Source organism: Scyliorhinus canicula, chromosome 2 (genome assembly GCF_902713615.1).
Source record: "Scyliorhinus canicula chromosome 2, sScyCan1.1, whole genome shotgun sequence".
Taxonomy (NCBI): Eukaryota; Metazoa; Chordata; class Chondrichthyes; order Carcharhiniformes; family Scyliorhinidae; genus Scyliorhinus; species Scyliorhinus canicula.
The window spans coordinates 178,311,501-178,338,301 of record NC_052147.1 but is presented as its reverse complement, the minus strand read 5'-3'; the positions used below and the strand labels follow the sequence as shown (position 1 = coordinate 178,338,301).

Genomic DNA, 26,801 nt, shown 5'->3' with positions numbered 1-26,801 from the left:
ACTATCAACACCAATAAATATCCAACGAATACAGTACTCGACAGATAACCCTTAATAAAATCCCAAACAACATCCGGAAGACAAAAGACCCTTTTCAACGCAGAAATCAGGTTTAAATTCAATATTGAGAGCAGCCAGCACTTTGAAATCACTAAATTGATCTGGAGACAGTCTTTTGTTTGCAGAAAGATCCTCATACAGCTCCTTGCTTTGCCTGCAGCTTTCCAGCTCTCAAAACGAAAATAACCACACCCTGCAGCAAGCAGCCTAAAACGAAAGTAAAGCAGACAGTCAGCCCAGCTCCACCCACTCTCTGACATCACTGCAGCTCTCTAATAAACACCCATTTCTTAAAGGTACATCCAGTACAGCTATTTTACAAACCCCCATTTCTTAAACAACCATTTCTTAAAAATACTCTCACATGACAGAAGGACCTGCAAGGAGGAGAGAAAGCTCAAATGGCAGGGAGGTTTAGAGTGAAAATTGCAGAGGTCAGGACCTTGACAGTTGATGCAGGACCACCAGTGATGGAGCGATGAAAATCAATGTTGCACATGATTCCCATGTTCTGAACTATCTGTGGTTTTCAAGTGTTGCCATATGAAGAATCCCTGCCACTATACATGCCACAGAACAGTATCTGCCATCTGAAATAAATATCAGTAGAAAGTAGGGCAGCACAGTAGCACAGTGGTTAGCACAGTCGCTTCACAGCTCTAGGGTCCCAGGTTCATTTCCCAGCTTGGGTCACTGTCTGTGCAGAGTCTGGACGTTCTCCCCGTGTCTGTGTGGGTTTCCTCCGGGTGCTCCGGTTTCCTCCCACAGTCCAAAGATGTGCAGGTTAGGTGGATTGGCCATGTTAAATTACCCTTAGTGTCAAAAAGGTTGGGTGGGGGTTACTGGGTTACAGGGAGGGCGGAGGTTTGGCCTTGGGTAGGGTGCTCTTTCCAAGGGCTGGTGCAGACTCAATGGGCCAAATGGCCTCCTTCTGCACTGTAAATTCTATTCTATGAAATCACTGCTTTCTTTTACTGTAATAATGAGATAGCAAATCAATGAATACAAAAATGTATTTACAGATCATAGTATAAAAGCTTATGCCATTGGGGAACCCATGTCAAAGTGGAAAAGACACTGGAGTAGTGTGACCACATGACAAAGCATTTACCGGCCATTTCTGCTGAAATTCACACCCATTTTGGATATCATTAGCCTGACAGCTTCCCCAGTTGAGCGAGAATATGTCAGCAGCTATTGATTTGGTCGATTCAACCAATCCGTTGCTGCCATCTTTGATGCCCTTGCCTGCTGTGAAACCTTTCCTGTTCCCCTTCCAATCATGTTTCTTGGCTTGTCCCTCACCGACCCCACCAATCCCTCTGCACCCTGCCAGCCTTGACTTTTCACACCCTCAAGTCCCAGGGGTGTGGACTTGAGCACTTATGGTGCACAGCTGGCTTAGCCATTCACTTGCAAGGATTTCTGTTTAAATTCTGTTTGTTCCCCTTTTCTCCTTTTAATATCTGTTATTTTTTGCAATTACAATTTTGGTCCAAGGATAATTAATGGCAAAGCAGTTTACCTTTTAATCCAACCAGAAAGCTCCAGAAGGATGCGCTGTTTTAGTCTGAAATCAGTGATGACCCGGATTTCCTGGCTTGACTGGTGGCCAATGAACTGACTCTAAGGGCTGGGTCCTGTTCGGAAACAGTGATTGATTCTGCTGCTTCTCTAATATTCATAGGGCTGGTTCAGCTCGATGGGCTAGACAGCTGGTTTGTGATGCAGAACAAGGCCAGCAGCGCAGGTACAATTCCCGTACCAGCTTACCCGAACAGGCACCCGAATGTGGTGACTAGGGGCTTTTCACAGTAACTTCACACTTGTGACAATAAAAGCTGATTATTATTATTATTAATATTCCCCAGTGAGACCAAGTTCCATGTTGACTTTCAGTTTGAATTCTGACAGTGGAGGTGAAGAACCCCAGCTGAAGTCCCTACAGAAACCACCTCTGCATAAAAAATTCGGAAAACTCTTTCTCTCAAGTAAGCTGGGGAATGTTTGATTCCTGAAAAGGCCAGGAGGAGACCCCAAGGGCTGAGAGCAAAGTCTGAAGAAACAAAGCTTCTGTCCCTCCTGGAAAGGTGTGAGTTCTGTGTTTTTAGAACCTCCAGGACAGCCAGTGTGGGCTGCAACCTTATAGGACGCGATCCAATGGCCACGCTGCACCTGAAAAGCAGCTCGTTGTGGTGCAACAAGGCCGATAAAAGCTGGTAGATCCCGCTCCAGGGATCTACCTGGCTCGCAATGCCTCACAAGATTCAATCCCTTTTGTAGTGATCTATATGTGTGCATGTACACAAGGGGTTAATGTGTAATCAGTAGCACCACATGATCACTAGAGGGCCGGACCAACAGGGGTATAAAAGGCAGCCACATTGGCTCTCTCCCTCTCTCTTGGGAGCACTGTGACCAAAGCAATAACAGACTAGTTCAGATGGCCAGTGGAGTTACGTATAGTTACCATAGTTAGATCTTGTTAACCTTATCACTAGTATCAAAGTTAAAGTAAAGAACCCATGTAAATATTGTTGTAGTTACTCAATAAACCTTTTGTTACTACTGGAAAAGTTTGAATCTTCTTCATCAGGATTCAGAATACCTCATCACTAACCAAGGATTGAGTAGCACATGTTACCGACCACACAGGTAACAAAACACCTTTTTTGGCAAATCTGCATATTGGAGCGAGACAGCTAGCCTCACTCTAATGTGCAGATTCCTGAGGTACCTGAGGCTTTGGGATTCATCCCCTTTGCCTTGGAGACCTTGGGTGAGTGTTGTTCAGCACTGGTCTCCACAAAGGGAGATTGGCACTGCTGAGGTGCCAAGCTGGCATTTTCTGTGTGTGTACGGTTGGGTTGTGGTTGCCCTGTGTGGTTGTTGTGTGGTGATCCTCCCATAGTAGACAAACCAAACCAAACCAAACCTCTGTCTGAACTTCGAGAAGATGACTTTGTGAGAAATCGGAATCCAGAAGGAAGATGGCAAAAGTTGCAAAAGTTCAAAAACAAGTGACACCAAGTGATACTTAGTAAAAGCAGAACAGGGATCGCTGTTCAGGAGAAACAGATGAGCATTGCAGCATGTTAAGTATAAAGTTCTACCTCAGGTTTTGAATGTTGTACCACCTGATAACATAGTCAAAGACATTGCCTTTCCAGATCCTTACTTAGCGCAGACACAGCAAGAAGATATGGCAGAGCAATCCAATACCTTGAGTATTCCGTTGAGACAATCTATGAGAGGAAGACCGCAAGAGTGACTTAATTTCTGATGACTGTATCATGAAACCTTTGCTCATCTAAGTGATGTAACAGTTATTATGAATGAATGTACAGGATTATAGTGAGTTGATGATAGTTACTAGCTAATAGTCAGAATGACACCTGTAAGGTAAGGGTTAAAGAAAGTATCACAACCAATGTTATAATAATTTTCTTTTGCAAAGAAAGGGGGATGTGGTATTATCATAACTATCAGCATTGCAAGTTTAATGTAGTGTCAAGGGTAGCCACTGGAGGGAACTACAGTTACAGCTATATAAGGCAGTGATGCTAGATCTGAGGGGAGGAGAATATACAGGAGTTAGCTAGTGAAGGTCGGAAGTACAGATAGTGCAAGTGAGGTTAGATTATAGTTTATACCAATAATAAGATTAGCAGTAGATGAGTGTAGTTAGATGTTATTGATCAACTGTGTATTCTGAAGGAATATGTGTCAAATCCAATTTAGTAGTGGAAATAAATTCATGGCTTTGTTTAAGTTAAAGCTATTTTGTGACCATTACGCCAACCATCCTGAAATAAGCAACACAAAGAACACCACAGGGAGGGTTGAGGCATGCTTTGGGGGCCTCTGAGATCAGAACATCATTCAAAATGACGTTCTTATTTCTCGCTACACTGGGGAGTTCCAGCAAGCGGCCGCGTGTTCCCCGCTGAGGCCCCTTATATAACACGAGTTGCATTGTATAGCCACATGTTTCTCGGCACCGTGAGCACTGGGAAACATGTGGCTAAATGCAGCTGCTATGGGACTTTGTTCCCAATTAATTGAATCACGCCTATAGACTCTAATCTAAACCTCACTCATACTGGGAAAAAGGGTGCACTGAAGAAATCCTTACTGAAGCAAGGACTCTCATCTTTTTCTTGCCTTAACCCTTATTATTTTCACACCTCTCCACTCCACTATGTTTTCGAGTCTGGTATGTGTGGCAGAGGATGGGATGGTCAAAGGGGAGTAATATGTTAACTGGCCATTATTCTGTTATGTTCATTGCATATTTCATCTTTATTTCTGCTACAAATAAACATCAATTGGGTTTCAATTTACAAACCAGGTGATTAAGTTATTGGGCAGCCAAGGGCCAAAGATTCTGCAAAGTTTATACAATTTTTTATTGTATCACTTATGTTGCCACTCCAGGGCCTGTGGGGGTGGAACCAATTGCGTACTATCCCAGAGTGTCATAACACATTACTCAATCTGGCTGGATTATATTAAACTCCAGAGGACCAGAGGTTCTTTGAAGAAAGCGAAGGAGAGACGGGAGGGGAAGAAGGAACAGGAATGAGTTTGGAATTTCTCCAGTGGAGTTGGGGTATTTCTAATTTCTTTGAGGAGGGGGAGTTGGGAATAGCTTCAAGGGTTGGGTGGGTGTGGTGAGCAGTGGGATTGGAAATTCTTCGAAAGGTTGCAGGGGGACTCGGGGATTGGGAATTCCTCTGCGAGGATGGGTGGAATTGGATCAGCGTGGAGGAACAAGTCTTTTTAAAATTTTAAACAAATAGGGTGGGATTCTACGTTGGCTGATGGCAAAATTGGCAGACAATTGGACGGAGAATAGGTTCTGACGCCATAATCGCGGCAGGCGCCGATTTCATGTCAAATCGCAGTTTTCTGTCACCTCGGCAGCTGCGTCAATGCGGTCTGGAATGCATGAATTCTCCATGGCCTCAGCGATACTCCCCCTCCAATGGGCCGACTTCCCGATGGAATGGTTCACGTGTGCTTTTAAAAATCGTGAAACCAGTGTTGTGGCTGCTGAGGGAGAGAAAGGGGCCGGGGGAGTAGCAGGGGGTGGCCAGGAGGTGGGCTGTGGGGTCAGGATGGACGGGCACGGAACAGCATTGCTGCAGCCAGAAAGGCAGCCATGCAGCTGCGCATGCCGCTGACTGCCTTCTGTGAACTTAGGGGTACGGGTCGTAGAGCGGTCCCCCCAGGTCACCCCCCTAAGTGCCCTCTGGCCCCAGCCGACCCATCAGGTGTATGGGTGTGCTCCAGCACAACCAGTGCCACATTGTTGGCTGCTATGAGTGTGTGTGGGGATTGTAATGTGTATGTGCAGCTGCAACTTGTCAGCCTCCCGAGTGCCAATCACGGACCCAGGCGAATCCCACACCGTTTTTCATTGGAATCGATTGTGTTCCGCAAGGCGCACCATGCTAGTCCCTCCACAGTCACTGAATTGGTCCAGGTTTGGCGCCAGTGTTGCTGTTGTAAAAGTCCACGAATCCTGCCCCAGCGTCAACACTTAGTCTGAGGAATGGAGAATCCAGCCCATGAAGTCAGCTGTCTTTGATTAAATTCAGAGTTGTGTGTGCAAAATATGTATGATGTTTTCAGTCCTGCCAATAAATTGTAACTAATTTATTCAGTTTTAAAATACAAGGCATGATTTACCTGGAAATGTTCTTCGTGTCATATCTGGCATGACTTCCTAGGTGCTTCCTGATGGGCCAACAGGCACTTAGTGCTGAAAATGATCCCACACTTTGCACATCTGATGGCTATTGCTAATAAGGAACTGACAGCCAGAGGCTGCTCACAGCCAAAGTGGGGTACAGTGACCTTCAGCATCCAACCACGAGCATGGTTCATACCTGGAAGTGTCTGGTAGGACAGACAGGCAGCAACTGTAGTTGACCCAGTTATGGGTATGCACAATGTTGAAGGATGGAGGTAGGCCTCACAGACGCTGAACCCTCACCCCCCCCAGCCCAGAGGCGACCCCCGACCTATGACACCTAGCCCCCGCTCAGGCACACCCACACCTGAGGTGTGTCCCTCCACCCCCGAGCACTGGGGCAGCATCTCCAATGCTCTGGGGCTGCATGCCTGGGATTGGAATTGGCTATTTACCTCCTCAGCAGCCATTGCTTTTTAAATAGGAGTGCTAAACGACGCCTGCACGACCTCTCGTTAACCTCAGTTAGTTCCCGAGGGGCCGTTAGATTGGATTTATATTTCGCTAATGAGATTCAGATTACTATTAATTGGTTTCAATTGCTGTCTGACCACATCTGGGTGGAATCCGGAACCAACCAATGGTAGTGGGCCGGTTAGATCGCAAATTGATTCACCGCCGGTGTGGATTCCGATTTCGGCTGCTGCCATGATTTAACCGGCGCGCACAGATCCGCGCCAGATGCAAAGTGGCAGTTAAATTGCGCCTCTAATGTTCTAATTATATATAAATGGTATCAAATATTTATATTCCTGCAGACACACTTAGAATTTCCAAACACAGCAGCCCTGGCTGGGACTTGGAAGTTTTCAACCAAACAGCACTGAAATGCAGCCACTGCTGTAAATACTCTTAAGTATTGCTGTCCACCAGGATTTCACCACCAGTGATGTCAGGTGAATGGTTGCTATTCAGAATTGATGTGGTTTCTACAGTTCCCAGCAGAAAAATGTGTGCAATAGATGTGTGGTATTCAGCTCTCTGATTATTTCATTTGAACTCAGCCAAGTACAAGGTAACACTATCCTGCGTTGAATTCTGTCAAGGTTTTCGATAGGGTGGACTTCACTCCCCTCTGCCAATCTATCTGCTGTTGCAGGATCATTCAGGAGAGCAATGAGAATGGCTGACTTCATTTCTGCTCCACTCATCTTTCTATATCCCAACCCCCAGTTCCTTTCAGCTTTACCTTTACCGAAGGACCTCTTTGACTATGGTTAAGACTATCTGTTTAGCTGCCTCCGAATAATAATAATAATCTTTGATGTCACAAGTAGGCTTACATTAACACTGCAATGAAGTTACTGTGAAAATCCTGTGGTCGCCACACTTCAGCGCCTGTTCGAGTACACTGAGGGAGAATTCAGAATGTCCAATTCACCTAACAAGCGCGTCTTTCGGGACTTGTGGGAGGAAACCGGAGCATCCAGAAGAAACCCACACAATGTGCAGATTCCACACAAACAATGACGCACGCCGGGAATCAAACTCAGGTCCCTGATGCTGTGAAGCAATAGTGCTAACCACTTCTCCCACTATAGCCCTGAAGCTGAGCTTACTCTATACATTACTTTATATGCCCACAAAAAGATTACAATTATTTTTATTTAATACTGCTTAAATGGATCTTTAGCTGCTCAGAAATGCCGAATGTTCATTATTACAGATGCATCATGAATGGCCATATCTGTTAAAGTGACACATTGAGAAGAGGTAGTTGTATTGTGTATACTTAAAGTTGATTATCTCATCCTGGTACTCCGGTCTTGTGTATATATTCCGATCATGAGGTCTGGTCACAAGGTCCTGAAGACAATCACAAGCTTATTGGTGAGTAAGTGCCTCTTGATATTGCTTTTTTTTTCAATTCATTTTCTATGGATGTGGGCTTTGCTAACTAGGCCAACATTTGTTGCCCTTCTCTAAGTGCCCTTGAGAATGTGGCAGTCAGCTGCCTTCTTGAACCGCTGTGGTCTATGTTGTGCAGGTACACCCCCAGTGCTGTTAGGGAGCGAGTTCCAAGATTTTGACCCAGCGACAGTGAAGGAAGGGTAATATGTTTCCAAGTCAGGATGGTGAGTGACTTGGAGGGGAACTTCCAAGTAGTGGCGTTTCCAGGTATCTACTGCCCTTGTCCTTATAGATGGTAGAGGTCCAGGGCTTGGAAGGTGCTGCCGAAGGAACCTTGGTGAGCCCCTGCAATGCATCTTGTAGATGGTTCACACTGCAGCTACTGTGCGTCGGTCTTGGAGGGAGTGAATTTTTGTGGAAGGGGTGCCAATCATGAGGATTGCTTTGCCCTGGATGGTGTTGAGCATCTTTAGTGTTGTGGAAGCTGCACACACCCAGGCAAATGGGGAGTATTACCATCTGTTGATGTCTCTGCCTGTATTTTTGCTGATGATTGTGAAAAGGCTGACGGGGGGCTAATTAGGCAAACTAATCCTGCCCCCATCCTGTGAGCCATAGTTCAGTGATAGCACATGCATAGTTTAACTCGGTTCAATGATCAAAAACAGTTCATCTGATTGCCCCTTTAAATGTTATTTCATGTGGCCGCTTCCTGTGTTAACCACGTTCCTGCCACTCGATGTCTGTCCTGTGAAAATTGCACCTGGTGTTTGGCTTACCACTGTAGCCGAGGGGTACAGGTCACTGAACTGGTAAACCAAAAACCTATGGTATTGCTCTGATGTTCTAGGTTTGAATCTCAACGTGATAGAAGATTAAATTTGAATCTGAATAATAAAAATAAACCTATGTGCATGATAAGAATTTTCCTTAAATAAGACACCCGCATGATGCAGCTGGCTGCCTGGCTCATCCAGGTTCTTACCAGAGGCAAAATGGTGACAGACTCCATGCACAAGCAAACAGGGCAGGAAGAACTGAACCACCATTTTAATGCTCACAAGGCTCTGTGGGTTAAAATTGACCCAAGTTTTTACTTGAACTTTGTCTGCACTTTGTAATCCTGGTTAAGAAATGGACAATATTGTCATGTGTGTATACAGAAGATATCGCCAGGAAGAGAAAACCAGGGGCTGGATTCTCCGACCCGGCGGGGGGGGGGGGGGGGGGGGGGTCGGAGAATCGGCGGGGGGCGGCGTGAATCCCGCTCCAACGCAGGCTGCCGAATTTTCCAGTGCCGGTCTTCGGGCGAGGGCGGGGATCGCGTCGCGCTGGTTGGGGGCTGTTGGCAGTGGCCCCCCCGGTAATTCTCTGGGCCCCGATGGGCCGAGCAGCCACCCGTTTTCGGCCAGCCCCGCCAGCGTGAAATAGACAAGGTCCATACCGGCCTGACCTGGCTTGGTGGGCGGTCAGCGGGGTCCTCGGGGGGGAGGTGCGGACGGATCCGGCCCCGGTGCGGACCCCCGCGGTGGGCTGGCCCGGGATCGGGGCCCACCAATCTGCGGGCGGGCAACAGCACTCATTCTCTCCGTGCCTGCCTCTGTAAGTCTCCACGATGGCTGGCGCGGAGAAGAAACCCCCTGCGCATGCACAGGAAACACGGCAGCGTTTCTGGGCATGTGCCAGAACACGCTAATGGTCCTGGGCACGCGCCAACTCACGCCGGCCGGCGTAGGCATCGCACCGACCCCTCCAGTGCCGGCCCAGTCCCTGGAAGTGGGGAGGATTCCGCACCATCCGGGCGGCCCAACACTGGACTGGTTCACACCACTCTTTGGCGCCGGTATGGGCCATGCCGCCGATTTCGGGAGAATCCCGGCCCAGGTCCCAAATGCATGATGACCAAAAGTTTGCACTTGAGACTATTAACTCAACTGGGGAACTGCCTAATGATCAGAGAAGCAAGGTTTTTAAAATACGTTTGAAGGTTACTCAGTGTATCTTCAATCGATAGGTTATTAATTGCTATCCTTAGGCAATATATAAAGTTTAATTACCTTTGGGACACTTATGAGGACATAAACTATTATTTTGTCAATATGCATTGAACATATGGAGTAAGAATATAAACAAGATGTGAAAAAGCATTGTCTGGGATTGTAAACACTGTTATATTTAAATTAGTTAGTGGCAGAGATCAATCTGTCATTTAGTTAAAATAAAATACTTGCACAGTTACATAAGACTTTTAAAATGTGGTCCACCAAAAATATCAACGGAAGTGTGTTCTCCATGCATTCAAGAATTATTTATTATCCAGTGGTTGTAAACAGAAATTATTGGTTAGATGGCTTGTGAAGGGGGGAATTTATATTTTATATTCAGCTCACTGTTCCTGCTGTTTTGGGGAATGTTGATACCTGTACAACACTTATGAATGAATGGAGAGATCATGGATGTGCTTTGATAAAACTTTGATTGAAAATTGTCAACATTTTAAGATGATAGTATTTGATAGAGGTTGGTGGCTGTATAGTTAGTCTCACAACACCAGGTTAAAGTCCAACAGGTTTATTTGGAATCACTAGCTGTCGGAGCACTGCTACTTCCTCAGGTCACACCTTAACTGCTGATACAATCACAACCAACAGGCTACCCCTAACTAAATTCCATTGGTATTTAATGCAGCAGAGCATCGCATGGCAAACGGTTTATATCTTTGGAATTTCAAGAATGAGCACGTTAAGTGCACAAAAATAAACCAGCGTTGACCTATTTTGAATTTACCTGTCTCTGATTACAAGAGGGAATCTTTGGCATTTTGGTTTCTTGATGAAATGCAGAAAATGGAGATGCTCCATGAAAAATCTTCGATCAGGTGGCATTATAAAACGTGTGGGAAGTGAAAAGATAAAATCCCTTAAGCCTGAATGCAAAAGACAGCTGATTAAACTGAAGACAAATCTTCCCTTTCCCGGGGCTGAGAGATTTTAAGTATTCATTAGTCAAGTTACGTAAAGCAAGAAAACTCATTTGCATTTATAAAATACCTTACCATGGCCTCAGGGCATTTCAAAGTGTTTCACAGCCAATGAATTATTTTTAAAGTGCAGACACTGTTGTTATGTGGATGAACATGGCAGTCAATTTGTGAACAATAATGTCACACTAATAACAAGTTAGATGAAGCACCAGTTAATAGATTTTTGTATTTACACTATTGCTTCTGGAAAGAATGTTAGCCAGAACACCAGGACATGGTGGGTGACATGGTAGCACAGTGGTTAGCACTGTTCCTTCGCAGCGGCAGGATCCCAGGTTCGATTCCCGGCTTGGGTCACTGTTTGTGCGGAGTCTGAATGTTCTCCCTGTGTCTGCGTGGATTTCCTCCGGGCGGGAATCCTGCCGGCCCCCAAAAAACGGCACTGGAGTATAGGGCAGCCAGCGTCAGGGCGGGATTCGCGCCTCCCCCCGGGGATTCTCCGACCCAGTGCAGGGGTCGGCTTGGGCCAGTGCCTTTGCGGAATCTGCACGTTCTCCTCATGTCTGCGTGGCTATCCTCCAGGTGCTCCAGTTTCCTCCCACAAGTCCAGAAAGCATGCTTGTTAGGTGAATTGGACATTCTGAATTCTCCCTCAGTGTACCCGAACAGGTGCCGAAATGTGGCGACTAGGGGATTTTCACAGTGACTTGCAGTGTTAATGTAAGCTTACTTGTGACGCTAATAAAGATTATTATTATATCTCATTGGAAAGTCATCAGCTTGAACATCATTTATTTTGATAGCCACCTGTAACTTTTGGCATTAATCAGCTTCTGGAGTATGAATGCCCCGAAGCTTTCATCTTCACTTCATTTTTGGCTGCAAAATTATAAGAGAATGAGTCGGCTTTGATTGTGTGGTAGTGTTTTTGCAGTCCGGCTGACCTAAAACATTCTTATCTAGCTTTGCACCTCCAGGAAAGTATGTCAACAAAATGAAAACTCCGTGCTGGGGGAAGAGGCTAAGTAATGAATAGTATTTGATACGTCAAGGAGCTTTTCATTTTCAATGTTCTTTTGTGTCTATGTGTTCAGCTATAATAATTGTTGGTGAAAGATACTTGACAATTCATCCAAACTGGACATAAGATTATGCAAACTGTGCACAAACCACAAGTAGTCTAAAGCACTAAAGAGACAAGTTATCAGAATTTCCAAGGGGGAACATTAAATTTCTAATTACAGAAAGCTACTTGGCATGCATTGTCCCAGGTTCACCATAGAATAGTATGTTCCTAAGTCGTATAGTAATCAAGGAGCAGAACAGCAATTAAAGTAAATTATAGTTAAAATGAGAACAGAATAAAAAAAAGATAAGGGTGCAATAACCCAGAAAGGGCTGAAAGAATAGAATGTGTAATAAATGATTTATGCTTCAGGCTAGGTGGGTTAAAAAGGCTAAAGCTCTACTATTCTCCCATGCAGAAATGTCAAATCATTGGACCAGATAAAGAATTCACTAGTAATAAGATTTTAAAAACAGATATGTCCAGGTAAGGTCATGTGGTATTTTAAATAGGAAGTGTAAAATAATGATCTAGTCAAACACAGGAATGTTAATGCCAGAGGCCTTACATCCATTTTAAATGTTCAAAATGTACATGTACTCATTTGCGACACAGAGTAAAAGTAATGAGTAAATCGAAAGGAGATTTGTGCTATGCCATTGCAAAACCTGACTGTGAGGTATTTTTAGATGAGCCGCTTTTCTCAAGATTAAAGAGAATTTGGAAAAAGAATCATAATGATCATTCGAATGACAATTTAACAACATAATTAACAAGAAGGTACAATCTCAGCTTTAATGGGAAAATCAAACCAATTTTGATCACAATACCGAGGTGCCAAAGAGGATGGTGTGTGGCTGGTGGAAGAAGTGTTGTTTATGAGGTTTATTAGATCCAAAAGAGAATGAAAAAGGCAATGCAGCAGACCTGAATCTATGCCAACCAGCTTTCCATCAGACTTCATTCTATTCCTGTGAGTATCTCACTGCCTAATATTTCTCGGCTCTGTTCCAGTAATACTTGTTTTCCGTGATGAGATATTCTTTCCAGTTCTGCCGTTTTCTATCCTGGTCTCTCTGCATTTGCAGTATATCTTTTGTTTGTCTCTGTGTTCTTCAAGTATCTGTTCTCCCTGCACTCTATTCTTTTGTTTTTCATTTCTTGAATATGCGGTCACCCACTTTGGACCCAAAAATGTTCAGAGTATTTTGTTAATGGTCAGAAGCTCCCAAGAAAGTTCAGAGTATTTTGTTAATGGTCAGAAGCTGGGAAGAGCACTGAAATCACTAAAAGCTACTGGATAGGTAGAAGTAATTGAAAAGACTAATGGAATGCTGGCCTTCATCTCAAAGGGGTTGGAATGTAAAAATAACATGAAAACCTATATTTATTTAGCATCTCTAGTGTGATTAAATGTCCCAAGGCTCTTCACAGGAGATTTATAAAACAAAATATGAGAGCATAAGCGTGGAAGTAGTACAGAGTTCTGGTTAGACCCAATTTGGAGCATTGCGTTCAATCTTGGACATTGCACCTGGAAAATAAAGATCAGCCTCGGAAAGGGTTGTAGCACATATCACCAGAATAACAAAGAACAAAGAAAAGTACAGCACAGGAACAGGCCCTTCAGCCCTCCAAGCCTGTGCCGGCCATGCTACCCGTCTGAACTAAAATCTTCAACATTTCAGGGGTCCGTATTGGTCTATTCCCATCCTATTCATGTATTTGTCAAGATGCCCCTTAAACATCACTATCGTCCCTGCTTCCACTACCTCCTCCAGCAGTGAGTTCCAGGCACCCACTACACTCTGTGTAAAAACTTGATCGTACATCTCCTCTAAACCTTGCCTTTCACACCTTAAACCTATGCCCCCTAGTAATTGAGCCCTCTACCCTTTTGTTATGGGCTTGGGATTTGAGAGCTCCAAAGTGTATCATGGAGTTCATCTGACCCACATCTTTTAATAGATTGTGGTTATGGGGAGCACACGGGCCTACCTTACAGGTGTGATGCACCAGAGATCCACAGTACTTTTAAATTAAAACAACGTTATTTATGAAACCAGTTAACGCTTTATAAACCCACAGTAAACATCTTAACAACTATCAACACCAATCCTCTCCACAAATACAATATTCAATAAGTAAACCTTCATTTTTCCTTATTAACATCCATAAGACAAAAGACCCTTTTTAACACAGAGATCAGGTTTAAATTCAATACTGAGAGCAGTCAGCACTTTGAAAATCACCCAATTGATTTGGAGACAGTATTTAGTTTGCAGAGAGAGACCTTGTACAACTCCTTGCTTTGCCTGCAGCTACCCAGCTCTCAAAACGAAACTAAAACACACCCTGTAGCAAACAACCTAAAATGAAAGTAAAGCAGACAGACAGCCCAACTCCACCCACACTCTGACATCACTGATGAACAACCATTTCTTAAAGGTACATCCACTACAGCTATTTTTATAAACACCCATTTCTTAAACACCCATTTCTTAAAGGTACTCTCACATGACACTAGGAAAAAGTCTCTGACTATCCACTCTGTCTATGCCCCTCATAATATTGTAGACCTCTATCAGGTTGCCCCTCAACCTCCTTCGTTCCAGTGAGAACAAACCAAGTTTATTCAACCTCTCCTCACAGCTAATGCTCTCCATACCAGGTATCATCCTGGTAAATCTCTTCTGCACCCTCTCTGAAGCCTCCACATCCTTCTAGTAGTGTGATAACCAGAATTGAAGACCATACTCCAAGTGTGGCCGAACTAAGATTCTATACAGCTGCAACATGACTTGCCAATTCTTATACTCAATGCCCCGGCCAATGAAGGCAAGCATGCCGTATACCTTCTTTGCTACCTTCTCCACCTGTATTGCCCCTTTCAGTGACTTGTGGACTTGTACACCTAGATTTCTCTGACTGTCAATACTCTTGAGGGTTCCACCGTTCACTGTATATTCCCTACCTGTATTAGACCTTCGAAAATGCATTGCCTCACATTTGTCCAGATTAAACTCCATCTGCCATCTCTCCGCCCAAGTCTTCAAACAATCTAAATCCTGCTGTATCCTCTGACAGCCTTCATCGCTATCCGCAATTCCACCAACCTTTGTGTCGTCTGCAAACTTACTAATCAGACCAGTTACATTTTCATCCAAATCATTTATATATACTACAAACAGCAAAGGTCCCAGCACTGATCCCTGAGGAACACCACTAGTCACAGCCCTCCAATCAGAAAAGCACCCTTCCATTACTACTCTCTGCCTTCTATGACCTAGCCAGTTCTGTATCCATCTTGCCAGCTCACCTCTGATCCCGTGTGACTTTACCTTTTATACCAGTCTGCCATGAGGGACCTTGTCAAAGGCCTTACTGAAGTCCATATAGACAACATCCACTGCCCTACCTACATCAATCATCTTTGTGGCCTCCTCGAAAAACTCCATCAAGTTAGTAAGACACAACCTCCCCTTCACAAAACCATGCTGCCTCTTGCTAACACATCCATTTGCTTTCAAATGGGAGTATATTCTGTCTCGAAGAATTCTCTCCAGTAATTTCTCTAGCGCTATGGTAAGGCTCACCGGCCTGTAATTCCCTGGATTATCCTTGCTACCCTTCTTAAACAAAGAAACAACATTGGCTATTCTCCAGTACTCCAGGACATCACCTGAAGACAGTCAGGATCCAACGATTTCTGTCAAGGCCTCAGCAATTTCCTCTCTAGCCTCCTTCAGTATTCTGGGGTAGATCCCATTAGGCCCTGGGGACATATCTACCTTAATATTTTTCAAGACACCCAACAACTCGTCTTTTTGGATATCAATGTGACCAGGCTATCTACACACCCTTCTCCAAACTCAACATCCACCAATTCCTTCTCTTTGGTGAATACTGATGCAAAGTATTCATTTAGTACCTTGCCCATTTCCTCTGGCTCCATACATAGATTCCCACCCCTGTCCTTCACTGGGCCAACCCTTTCCCTGGCTACCCTCTCGCTTTTTATGTACGTGTAAAAAGCCTTGGGATTTTCCTATTTGCCAATGACTTTTCATGACCCACTTTAGCCCTCCTGACTCCTTGCTTAAGTTCCTTCCTACTTTCCTTATATTCCACACAGGCTGTTCCCAGCCTTCTAGCCCTGACAAATGCCTCCTTTTTCTTTTTGATGGGGCCTACAGTATCTCACGTTATCCAAGGTTCCCGAAATTTGCCATATTTATCCTTCTTCCTCACAGGAACATGCCAGTCCTGAATTCCTTTCAACTGACATTTGAATGCCTCCCACATGTCAAATGTTGATTTATCCTGAAACATCCGCCCCCAATCTAGGTTCTTCAGTTCCCACCTAAGATTGTTAGAATTAGCCTTCCCCCAATTTAGCACATTCACCCTGGGACCACTCTTATCCTTGTCCATCAGCACTTTAAAACTTACTTAATTGTGGTCACTGTTCCCGAAATGCTCCCCTACTGAAACTTCTACCACCTGGCCGGGCTCATTCTCCAATACCAGGTCCAGTACAGCCCCTTCCCTAGTTGGACTATCCGCATATTGTTTTAAGAAGCCCTCCTGGGTGCTCCTTGCAAACTCTGCCCCGTCCAAGCCCCGAGCACTAAGTGAGTCCCAGTCAATATTGGGGAAGTTAAAATCTCCCATCACAACAACCCTGTTGCTTTTACTCCTTTCCAAAATCTATCTACCTATCTGTTCCTCTATCTCCCGCTGGCTGTTGGGAGGCCTGTAGTAAACCCCCAACATTGTGACTGCATCCTTCTTATTCCTGATCTCTACCCATATAGCCTCGCTGCCCTCTGAGGTGTCCTCCTGCAGTACAGCTGTGATATTCTCCCTAACCAGTCACGCAACTCCTCCACCCCTTTTACATCCCCCTCTATCCCGCCTGAATCGTCTAAATCCTGGAACGTTTAGCTGCCAATCCTGTCCTTCCCTCAACCAGGTCTCTGTAATGGCAACAGCATCATAGTTCCAAGTACTAATCCAAGCTCTAAATTCATCTGCCTTACCTGTTACACTTCTTGTATTAAAACATATGCACTTCAGAACACCAGTCCTGCTGTTTTCAGCTCTTCCTCAGAGCCATACTCGCCCTATTTCCTAGTTTTCCCTCAATCTTTTCACCTTCTGACCTATTGCTCCGGTACCCACCCCCGCCATACTAGTTTAAACCTACCGGTGTGACACTAGCAAGCCTCGTGGCCCGCATATTTATGCCTCTCCAGTTTAGATACGCCCCATCATTCTTATACAGGTCATACTTGTCCCGGAAGAGCTCCCAGTGGTCCAGATAACTGGAACCCTCCCTCCTACACCAGCTGTTTCGCCACGTGTTTAGCTGCTCTATCTTCCTAGTTCTAGCCTCACTGGCACGTGGCACAGGGAGTAATCCCGAGATTACAACCCTTGAGGTCCTGTCTTTTAATTTTCTGCCTAGCTCCCTGAACTCCTGCTTCAGGACCTCATCCCCTTCCTGCCTATGTCGTTAGTACCAATATGTACAACAACCTCTGCCTGTTTGCCCTCCCCCTTCAGGATGCCCGCTACCCGTTCTGAGACATCCTGGACCCTGGCATCAGGGAGGCAACATATAATTCTGGAGTTTCTTTAATGTCCACAGAAGCACCTATCTGTGCCCCTGACTATAGGGTCCCCTATGGCTATTGCTGTTCTGCGCTTTGACCCTCCCTGCTGAACATCAGAGCCAGCCGTGGTGCCACTGCTCTGACTGCTGCTGTTTTAATGCAAAAGCAAAGTTACTTTCCTCAATTTGTGATGAAAGATCTGAAACGTTAATTCTGTAATTATGTTTCTCTCCACAGATACTGCCTTGCCGTCTGTGTATTTCCAGCGTTTTCTGATTTATTTCACCAGAATAATACCAGGGATAAAAAGATTAAATATTCAGACCATTTGCATAATCCAAGCCTGTACTCATTGAATCATAGAATGGTTACGGCATAAAATGAGGCCATTCCTTCTCTGGGGGCCGCCATATCTGTGCCAGCTCTCTGGTGGAGTAATTCACGCAGACCATATATTCATCTTCTCCCCGTGACCCTGCTCATTCTTGATTTTCAGATAATAACCCAATTCCCTCTTGAATTCCTCGAGTTGGGCAGCACGGTGGCACAGTGGTTAGCCTGCTGCCCCACAGCGCCAGGGACCCGGGTTCAGTTCCAGCCTCGGGTTACTGTCTGTGTGGAGTTTGCACTTTCTCTCCGTGTCCTGTGTGGGTTTCCTCCGGGTGCTCTGGTTTTCTCCCACAGTCCAAAGATATGCGGGCTTGGTAAATTGCCCCTCAGTATCCATTGATTGGGTTATGCGGGTAGAGCTGGCTGGATGGGTGAGTGGATGTAAGATACAGAATTTTCTCTGTCTTTAGTACCAAACACAGAAAGCACATTGGGCTATGAAATTAGCTACAATTTGCAACAATTAGTTATAATGCAAACAGCAGGTTTCCCACCAAGACGTCCCAGAGCCATATAATGTGAGATACAGAATTGAATATAATGTGAGATACAGAATTGAATATAATATGAGATACAGAATTTTCTCACCAACACTTGACATGGGTGGAGTGCTCTTTCGGGGTGTCGGTGCGGACTTGATGGGTTGAATCGCCTCCTTCTGCACTGTAGGGATTCTGTGATTCTGTGACTCTTCCTCCACTACATTCTTAAGTAGTCCATTCCAGATCCTCGCCACTTGCTGTCTGAAAACATTTTTCCTCCTGTCTCCATTGCTTCTTTTGCAAATTATCTTAAATCTGTGCCCTCTGGTTATCTATCCTGCCGCCAATATGAACAGTTTCTTCCTGCCTACTTGTCCAGACCCCTCATGATTTTTAATACCTCTATCGTATCGCCTCTCAACTTTCCCTTCAAGTAAAACAGTCCAAACGTCTCCATTCTATCCATGTAACTGAAGTTCCTCATCCCTGGGACCATTCTTGGGCACCTTTTATGCACTCCCTCCAATGTGTTCACATCCTTCCCGAAGTCTGGACATTAGACTGGTTGAGACTGAACAGGTGCTTTCAACAACTGAAACATAAATTGTTTTGCTTTTGTATTCTGTGTTTCCATTGCTCAAACCCAAAATACTGTATGCTTTCCTAACTGTGCTCTCAACCTGTCCTGCCACCTTCAATGATTTATGCACCTTTATACCCAGGGACCTCTGCTCCCGCACCCCTCTTTTGAATTGTACCCTTTTATTTTATTTTCCTCATCATTCATTCCTACTAAAAATCAATCAATTAACATATATCTGCACTTAATTTCATCCACCACATCTCTTCCCATTTCACCACCTTGTCTATGTCCTTTAAAGTTCTATATGATCCACCTCACAGTTCACAATACTCCCACGTTTCATATTGTGTGTACATTTTGAAATTAGGCCCTAGCTGTACGAGAGCAGGGATCCTAACCCTGACCCCTGGGGAATTCCACTACAAACGTTCCCTCAGATAACAATTTGAAAAACAATCATTAGCCACTCGGCAGGGATTTTCCGCTCCTCTTTACTTGAGGCGGGTTTGGCGACGGGAGCCTAAATGTCACGAGAATTGAAAAGTCGTGTTTTTTGTTGGTGTAATTGCATGCGCAGTTGTCCCCTCGCCCTGTGTCCTGTTACTGATGGGACACATTTCCCAACACTGAATGTCGGGAAGATCATTATAATAAATTCATATATGATTATCTGAGCCCCACGCCAGAATCATTCCCCATTGCCCCTGTAAGAATAACCATCCTCAGCAGTGTGACAGCAGAATGGCATAAATCACACTTGTCTCTAAAGGCATGCACCTGGCGAGCAGACCACCCAGGGGAGCTCAGGTGAGTGCAGTGCTCACGTTGGGGGAGGTTCATACCCAGATTCCTCCTGTGAAACTGCCTGGCACAGCCTAGGCACTGTCCAGACACTACCAGGGTGCAGTGACAGGGGCAGTACCAGGGGTTGCCATGGGGTAGAAAGGTGAACTGTTTTGTCACTGTGTGGAATTGATGACCCAATCCTCATATTTCTAAGTTGTTGATGTGGTGGGTGAATCAGAGTCCGCCCCACCAGCGAATTATCGTGGAATCCATGACTTGAATTTTTTGCCCGAAGACCATAAGACCGTATACATTAAAGATTTGGAAGAAGGAACTGAAGGCACTTTTGCTAAGTTTGCAATTGATACAAAGATCTGTAGAGGGACAGGTAGTAGTGAGGAAGCAAGGGGGCTGCAGAAGGATTTGAACAGGCTAGAAGAGAGGGCAATGAAGTGGCAGATTAAATACAGCGTGGAAAAATGTGAGGTTATGCACTTTGGAAGGAGGAATAAAGGCAAAGGCTATTTTCTAAATGGGGAAATGCTTAGGAAATCAGAAGCACAAAGGGACTTGGGAGTCCATGTTTACGATTCTCTTAAGGTTAACGTGCAGGTTCAGTCGGCAGTTAGGAAGGCAAATGCAGTGTTAGCATTCATGTTAAGAAGGCTAGAATACAAGACCAGGGATGTACTTCTGAGGCTATATAAGGCTCTGGTCAGAACGCATTTGGAATATTGTGAGCAGTTTTGGGCACCGTATCTAAGCAAAGTGCCGGCCTTGGAAAGGGTTCAGAGGAGGTTCGCAAGAATGAACCCTAGAATGAACAGCTTGTGATATGAGGAATGGTTTAGGACTCTGGGTCTGTACTCGTTGGAGTTGAGAAGGATGAGGGGGGATCTTATTGAAACATATAGGATACTGCAAGGCCTGGATAGAGTGGACGTGGAGATGATGTTTCCACTTATAGGAAAAACTAGAAACAGAGGACACCATCTCAGACTAAAGGGACAATCCTTTAAAACAGAGAGGGTGGAATTCTCCGCTCCCCACGTGGCGTGGGAGAATCGTGGGAGGGCCTCCCAACATTTTTTACGCCCCCCTGGTGCCCCCAGCGATTCTCCCTCCCCCGCTCGGAACAATCGCCGCTCGCTGTTTTTCACGGCGAACGCCGATTCTCCGAGCCCAATGGGCCGAGCGGCCGGCCCTTCACGCCCGTTTCACCACGGAAGCAAACATGCCTGGTCGCTGCATTCGTGAAACGGGCACCAGATGCCCGTTTGGGGCATCTAGGGACCCGATTTGGACGGGAGCACCGCGACTGTGCTCGGGAGGGGACAGGCCCGTGATCGATGCCGACCGATCGTCGGGCCAGCGTCCAAAACGGACGCACTCTTTCCTCTCCTCTCCGCCGCCCAGCAAGATCAAGCCGCCACGTCTTGCCGGGCGTCGGAGGAGAAAGACGGCACCGCGCATGCGCGGGTATGTGCCGTCTACGTGCTGATGTCATCCGTACATGCGCGGGTTGGAACCGGCAACCCGCGCATGCGCGGGTGACATCAGAAAAGCGCCGTTTCCGCGTCATTTCCGGCGCGACGAGGTCACGGCCGGAACGATGGGGGCCCGCTCCTAGCCCCCCCGGGTGGGGGTGAATTAGGTGCGGGGAGCGGGCCCCGAGGCCGTCGTGAAGCTCGGCCGATTTCACGACGGCCATCCCAATTTTTATCGGGAGCGGAGAATACTGCCCGAGGAATTTCTTCAGCCAGAGGGTGATGAATCTGTGGAACTCTTTGCCATAGAAGGTTGTGGTTGCCACCTCACTGTAATGATATGTACACTGACATGAAACTAAGGGGTTAATCAGAACACCCTGCTGTGGCACAACCACTAGAGGACACTACACAACTCATTATAAAACCAGACACACACAAGACACTCTCATTCCTGGCATAGACTGTAGGATTAGCACCAGAATAGTTTAGATCTCAGGCTGGGTCATCACATGTGGCCTAGATCCCAGTTGTACAGTTAGTCATTATCATTGAGTTACCAGAGTTAGATCAGCAGAATGTCGAATTCATTTATCTAGTTCTTGTTACTGAATAAATCCTTTCGACTTACTTTAAGGACTGGAGTGTCTTTCAACGTCGTCTATGGTCAGTAGCAACTCATGTTAATCAAACAGCATAACATGACATGCACTGAGTATCTTTAAGACGGAGATAGATAGATTCCTGATTAATAAGGGGATCAAGGGTCATGGGGAGAAGGCAGGAGAATGGGGATGAGAAACATATCATCCACGATTGAATGGCGGAGCTGAGTGACCTAATTCTGCTTCGATGCCTTATGGTCTTATGATAGTATTGGTTGGGGTCATGTGGCAGTTCACTGAGCACAATGGGTGTTGCCATGTGAGGGAGTTAAAGGATCGCATTGCATTATAAAGGTCGCATGAGCATAACAAAGCTCTGTTTGGCAATGTGAAGGGCCATACCTAAATGAATCTTGTGTTTTAGTTAAGTCCCAGCTTTGCTCCTGTACTGCAATCCCCCCACTCCAGGCCAGAATACCCCTCAGGCATCAGGAGGAGGTAGTGATGTCCATGGAGGTAACTCACATCTCACTAACCGACACTCCACCAACTGAGATACCAGCACTTCGGGGGGGTGTAGTCCTTGTCTAGAGTTGGTGGCAGAAGGTGAAGGGCACTATCCCAAAATGCAGGTAGAGGTGTCAGAGTCAGAGTGCAGTTTCCCTCAGAGGAGGGAGGAAAGTCACAAAGATGCTCCAGTGGGCAAGAACATGGAGCCTTGGCAATCAGCTTCAGGGGCACAGTATTTAGATAATCAATAGACGAGTGAACATCTGGAAGTGTTCCCTGAGGCAGCGGAAGCTCTTGGACTGCGAATGGATGTGCTGACATCTATAGAATACATGAGGAGCTGTGTACCCAGAACAGGGCGATCACCCTGTTGGCACAGTGGTTGCAGGTAAGGATGACCAGTACTATCAGCCCACCTATAGGCCAACACAGGGCTTTGGGGGTCTCTGAAGAGGGTGAGGTAAGGAAAGTACCGAAAGCTCCCTCATCATCATCCACCCCGTCAGCCGTTCACTAGAACCTTTGTCTGCTCCACAGGTACCAATGACCTTGGCTGCCCATGCAGACATGCAGAGACCACAGTCTGAAGAAGGCCTCCAACAGGTTCCTGGGTGACGAGGCTGGCCATCATGCTTCACATTGCTGTGTAGACAGAGAAGTGAACAACCTGCCTCCACCTCATTTGAAGCAAGATTGCGGGTGGGGGGGGGGGGCACTTCATGGAAGCATGCATCAACACGGGACATAGTCCCACCTTAAGCACTTATGGTTTATCATGGTTACACTTTTAACCTTGTAAGTATCACAATGAAACACTTTTGAATACATGTACATACATTCTTGGATGTCTCAGTGTGAGTTCGTAGACTAAAAAACTCAATGAGATTGTAAATATAATGATGAGTATTCATACCAATAGCCCATCTTGCATTAACGTCACCAGGAGCAAGAGTGTGACCTTTTGTGAGGCAATAGAAGTCTTCTTCATTCTCTGATCTACCAGATAAGGGGCGGCATTCTCCCCTACCCGGCGTGACGGAGGGTGCCGGAGTAGGGGAGTGGCGCCAACCACTCAGAGGTCGCGTCTCCCCACCTTTGGGGGCTAGCCCCGCGCCGGAGCGGTTTGCACCAGAAGACTGGCGCAAACACCCGGCGCCCCCGGCAGCAGGGCTGGCCCAAAGGCTTTCGCTGGTCGGCACATGCGCCAGCAGTGACGTCAGCGGCAGCTGGCCGCTGATGTCACTGCCGGCGCATGCGCGATGTGGTGTTCCCTTCCGCCTCCGCCTTGGTGGAGGCCATGGCAGTCACGGAGGAACATAGTGCACCCAGGGCACTGGCCCGGCCCCTGATCGGGGGGCCCAGATCGCGGGCCAGGCCACCGTGGGGGCACCCCCTGGGTCCGATCGCCCCCCCCCCCCCCCCCCAGGACCCCGGGGGCCTGCTCTCGCTGCTGATCCCGCCGTTCCAGAGGTGGTTTAAACCTCGGCGGCGGGAGAGGCCTCCCAGCGGCGGGACCTCGGCCCATCCGGGCCGGAGAATCGCCGCAGGGGCCTCTCCGATCGGCGGGGCGAGATTCCTGCCCCCGCCACTTCCCGGGTGGCGGAGAATCTCTGCAACGGCGGGGGCGGGATTTTAGGCGCCCCCAGGCGATTCTCCAACCCTGCTGGGGGTCGGAGAATTTCGCCCAAGGTGACCAAACCATCAAGGACCCAGATCCTCCTTGCATCATTCATTGCTCAACCAAGGTGGACTATAATGGAGGTTCTGTGCATCAATGAGCTCATCCGCAGACTCCCAACATGTCAATGGAGATTATGCTGAATGGCCTGAGATGCAGACAAATGCTCAATCATGAAATGAATTTCCAAGTGTAACGCAATTTCTTCATGTGCTTGTGTACTTCCTTCAGTCTGTGCTACCTTGCAGAAAAATGTTCAAAAAAATGGTCCAGGGCAGCATGGTAGCACAGTGGTTAGCACAGTTGCTTCACAGCTCCAGGGTCCCAGGTTTGATTCCCGGCTTGGCTCTGTATCTGTGTGGAGTCTGCACGTTCTCCCTGTGTCTGCGTGGGTTTTCTCCAGGTGCTCCGGTTTCCTCCCACAGTCCAAAGGTGTCCAAAGATAGATGCATTGGCCATGCTAAATTGTCCTTAGTGTCCAAAAAGGTTAGGTGGGGTTACTGGGTTATGGGGATAGGGTGGAGGTATGGGCTTAAGTTGGGTGCTCTTTCCAAGGGCCGGGGCAGATGCGATGGGCCAAATGGCCTCCTGCTGCACTGTAAATTCTATGAATCTATGAGGTGCGATTCGGGACTGGACAGTATTTGTTCAATAATCCTGAGTGTGCTGAGAAATACACAAACCGTCTATTTAAGATTATGATTTGGACTCACAATGTTATTTCTTTATTTGTCCATGGGATAGGGGCGTCGCTGGGTCAGCATTTATTGTCCATCCCTGAGACATTTAAGAATCAGCCACATTGCTGTGGCTCTGGAGTCATATGTAGGCCAGACCAGGTAAGGATGGCAGATTTCCTTCTCTAAAGGACATTTGTGGACCAGGTGGGTTTTTACAACAATCGACAATGGTTTCATGATGTTCACAATTCCAGATATTTATTGAATTCAGATTCCACCGTCTGCCCTGGTGGGATTCAAACCCATGTCTCCAGAGCCTGGGTCCTCTGGATTACTAGTCCAGTGACAATGCCATTATGCCACTGCCTCCCTATGCTTGCTAGAAGCTACATATATTCATATGCAGGGTGGTGTCCTCTGCAGGAAAAAGGAAAATGTACAGGCATTGCACCTTTTTGAATTAAACCAAAGGATGGGGGCAATAATTCCCTGGCGCACACTTCATGGCAATGCCTTGACGAATAAGGGTTGTCTTGGCAACGAATCAGTACCCTTTCCTCATGAATTATAAATTATTGCTTCCTTTCAAATTTGGCAGTTTTGTGCTTGTCCTGATGTGTGCTAGCTTTGACAAGATGCCTCTTTTCACAGAAATATTAAAATAAAACTGATGTGTTCATTTCAGAAGTAAAACAAATATTTTCCACATTGCAAAAATGACCTTGCTGAATTAAGTTCTCACCTAGAAGCAGTAGACAGAAAAATCAGAATGGATGCAGGTTGCACTTCTGTTGGGAATCTCAGTCATGTTGTGAATTGCATCCAGTATGTTTTCTGGATCTAAATATCTCAGGCGTTTAAATATGATCACAGGAGAACTTTCGAGGCTCCCATTGCACCTGTGCATGAGCGTGATGCACCTGTTTTATTTTGATCCCTGCAGAGTTTGCAGCAGCTGGGCTCAGGTTTAAGCCTGGAGTTCAGCCAGGAGATGCTTGTGTATCTCTAGCTCTTTGTTGGCAATCTTCAATCAGGCCCAGTTGCTCAGATCATTCTGCTTGAGACGGTTAAACTGTTCTTCCTGCAGTCTCTTCTATTTCCATATTCCTTTACCATTGAAACTGCTCGTATTTTGCCCATATTATTTGCGAGCAGCCCTCATTAATTTTGCCAGAATGCCAATGGTGGGAGGTGGTATTAAACAGAGTCAATAAAATTGGAATTTATGCAGAATAAGAACAGCCAGTTTCTTGTGCCTGAGCTGGTGTTAGTTCTTCAGCTGGAACTAGTTACTCTGATTCCATTTTTCTGTATCTTTAATGCAGTAGCGGGTTTGAAGGGACGGGATTACAAAAGTTCATGTGACCGATTGGCCAGTTGGCCATAGCGTGCGGATCCCAGGGGCTGAGCGCTGCTTTCCTGGGTAGAATTTCCTGGAGCTGCAGAAGTCAGTCGCACATCCTAGCACTTTGTATCTAGTTATTCTAATAAATAGTTTGTTGTCTTTCAAACCTGATGGTTGACAATCACACACCAATACATTGGTGACAAGGATCATTGGAAGCGTCTTTGAAACGCCGCGCAAAAGACATACTGACCTCGTGTTCAAAAAATGTAATCATGTGAGTCACCAAAATGCCTCTTTACGGCAAATTAGAGCCATTTGATCTGAACTCTGAAGTTGGGTTCAACGTGTAGAGCGTTTGCTGTACCTTTTCTAGGCAAATGATATAAACAGATAGGAGAAGACAAAGATCATAGAATCCCGACAGTGCGGAGACAATCATGTCTGCACCGACCCTCAGAAAGAGCACTGTACTTAAATTCACACCTGCACATGTAACCCAGTAACCCCACCTAACCTTTTGACACTAAGGGACAATATTTTTGGCACCTTTCCCAGAGCAATTCATCAAACATTACTAGGCTAGCACTGGCGCCACGTGGAACATGATCGATTCCAATGAAAAACGTTGTCCGATTCGCCGGGGTCAGGATTGGCACTCGAGAGGCTGATGAGTTGCAGCCGTATCTAAGCACTCCACTCCCCACACACACTCATCCCAGTCAACAAGATGGCAGCAGGAAGAGCAGCAACCCGGTTCAGTGATGCTGAACTGGAGACTCTGCTGGATGCAGTGGAAAGGCAGGCAGCCCTCTACCCCAGGATGGGGAGGGATTGCCACCTGCGGCCATGCACGCCGTGGGCATCACCAGCAGGACAGGCCAGCAGTGCCATAAAAACTACATGACCCCCTCAGGGC

At 46.2% G+C, this 26,801-nt stretch overlaps 1 protein-coding gene across 1 annotated transcript in view; it reads left to right on the top strand.

The window, feature by feature from the left end:
- The first annotated feature begins 12,645 nt into the window (after positions 1 to 12,645).
- LOC119962433 (transcription factor SOX-5-like) overlaps positions 12,646 to 26,801 on the top strand; it is a 65,606-nt gene continuing 51,450 nt past the window's right edge. Inside the window, exon 1 of the mRNA XM_038790388.1 lies at positions 12,646 to 12,691. Within this exon, the coding sequence (XP_038646316.1) occupies positions 12,654 to 12,691 (38 nt within the window). The 5' untranslated portion in view covers positions 12,646 to 12,653. The remainder of the gene's footprint in view (positions 12,692 to 26,801) is intronic.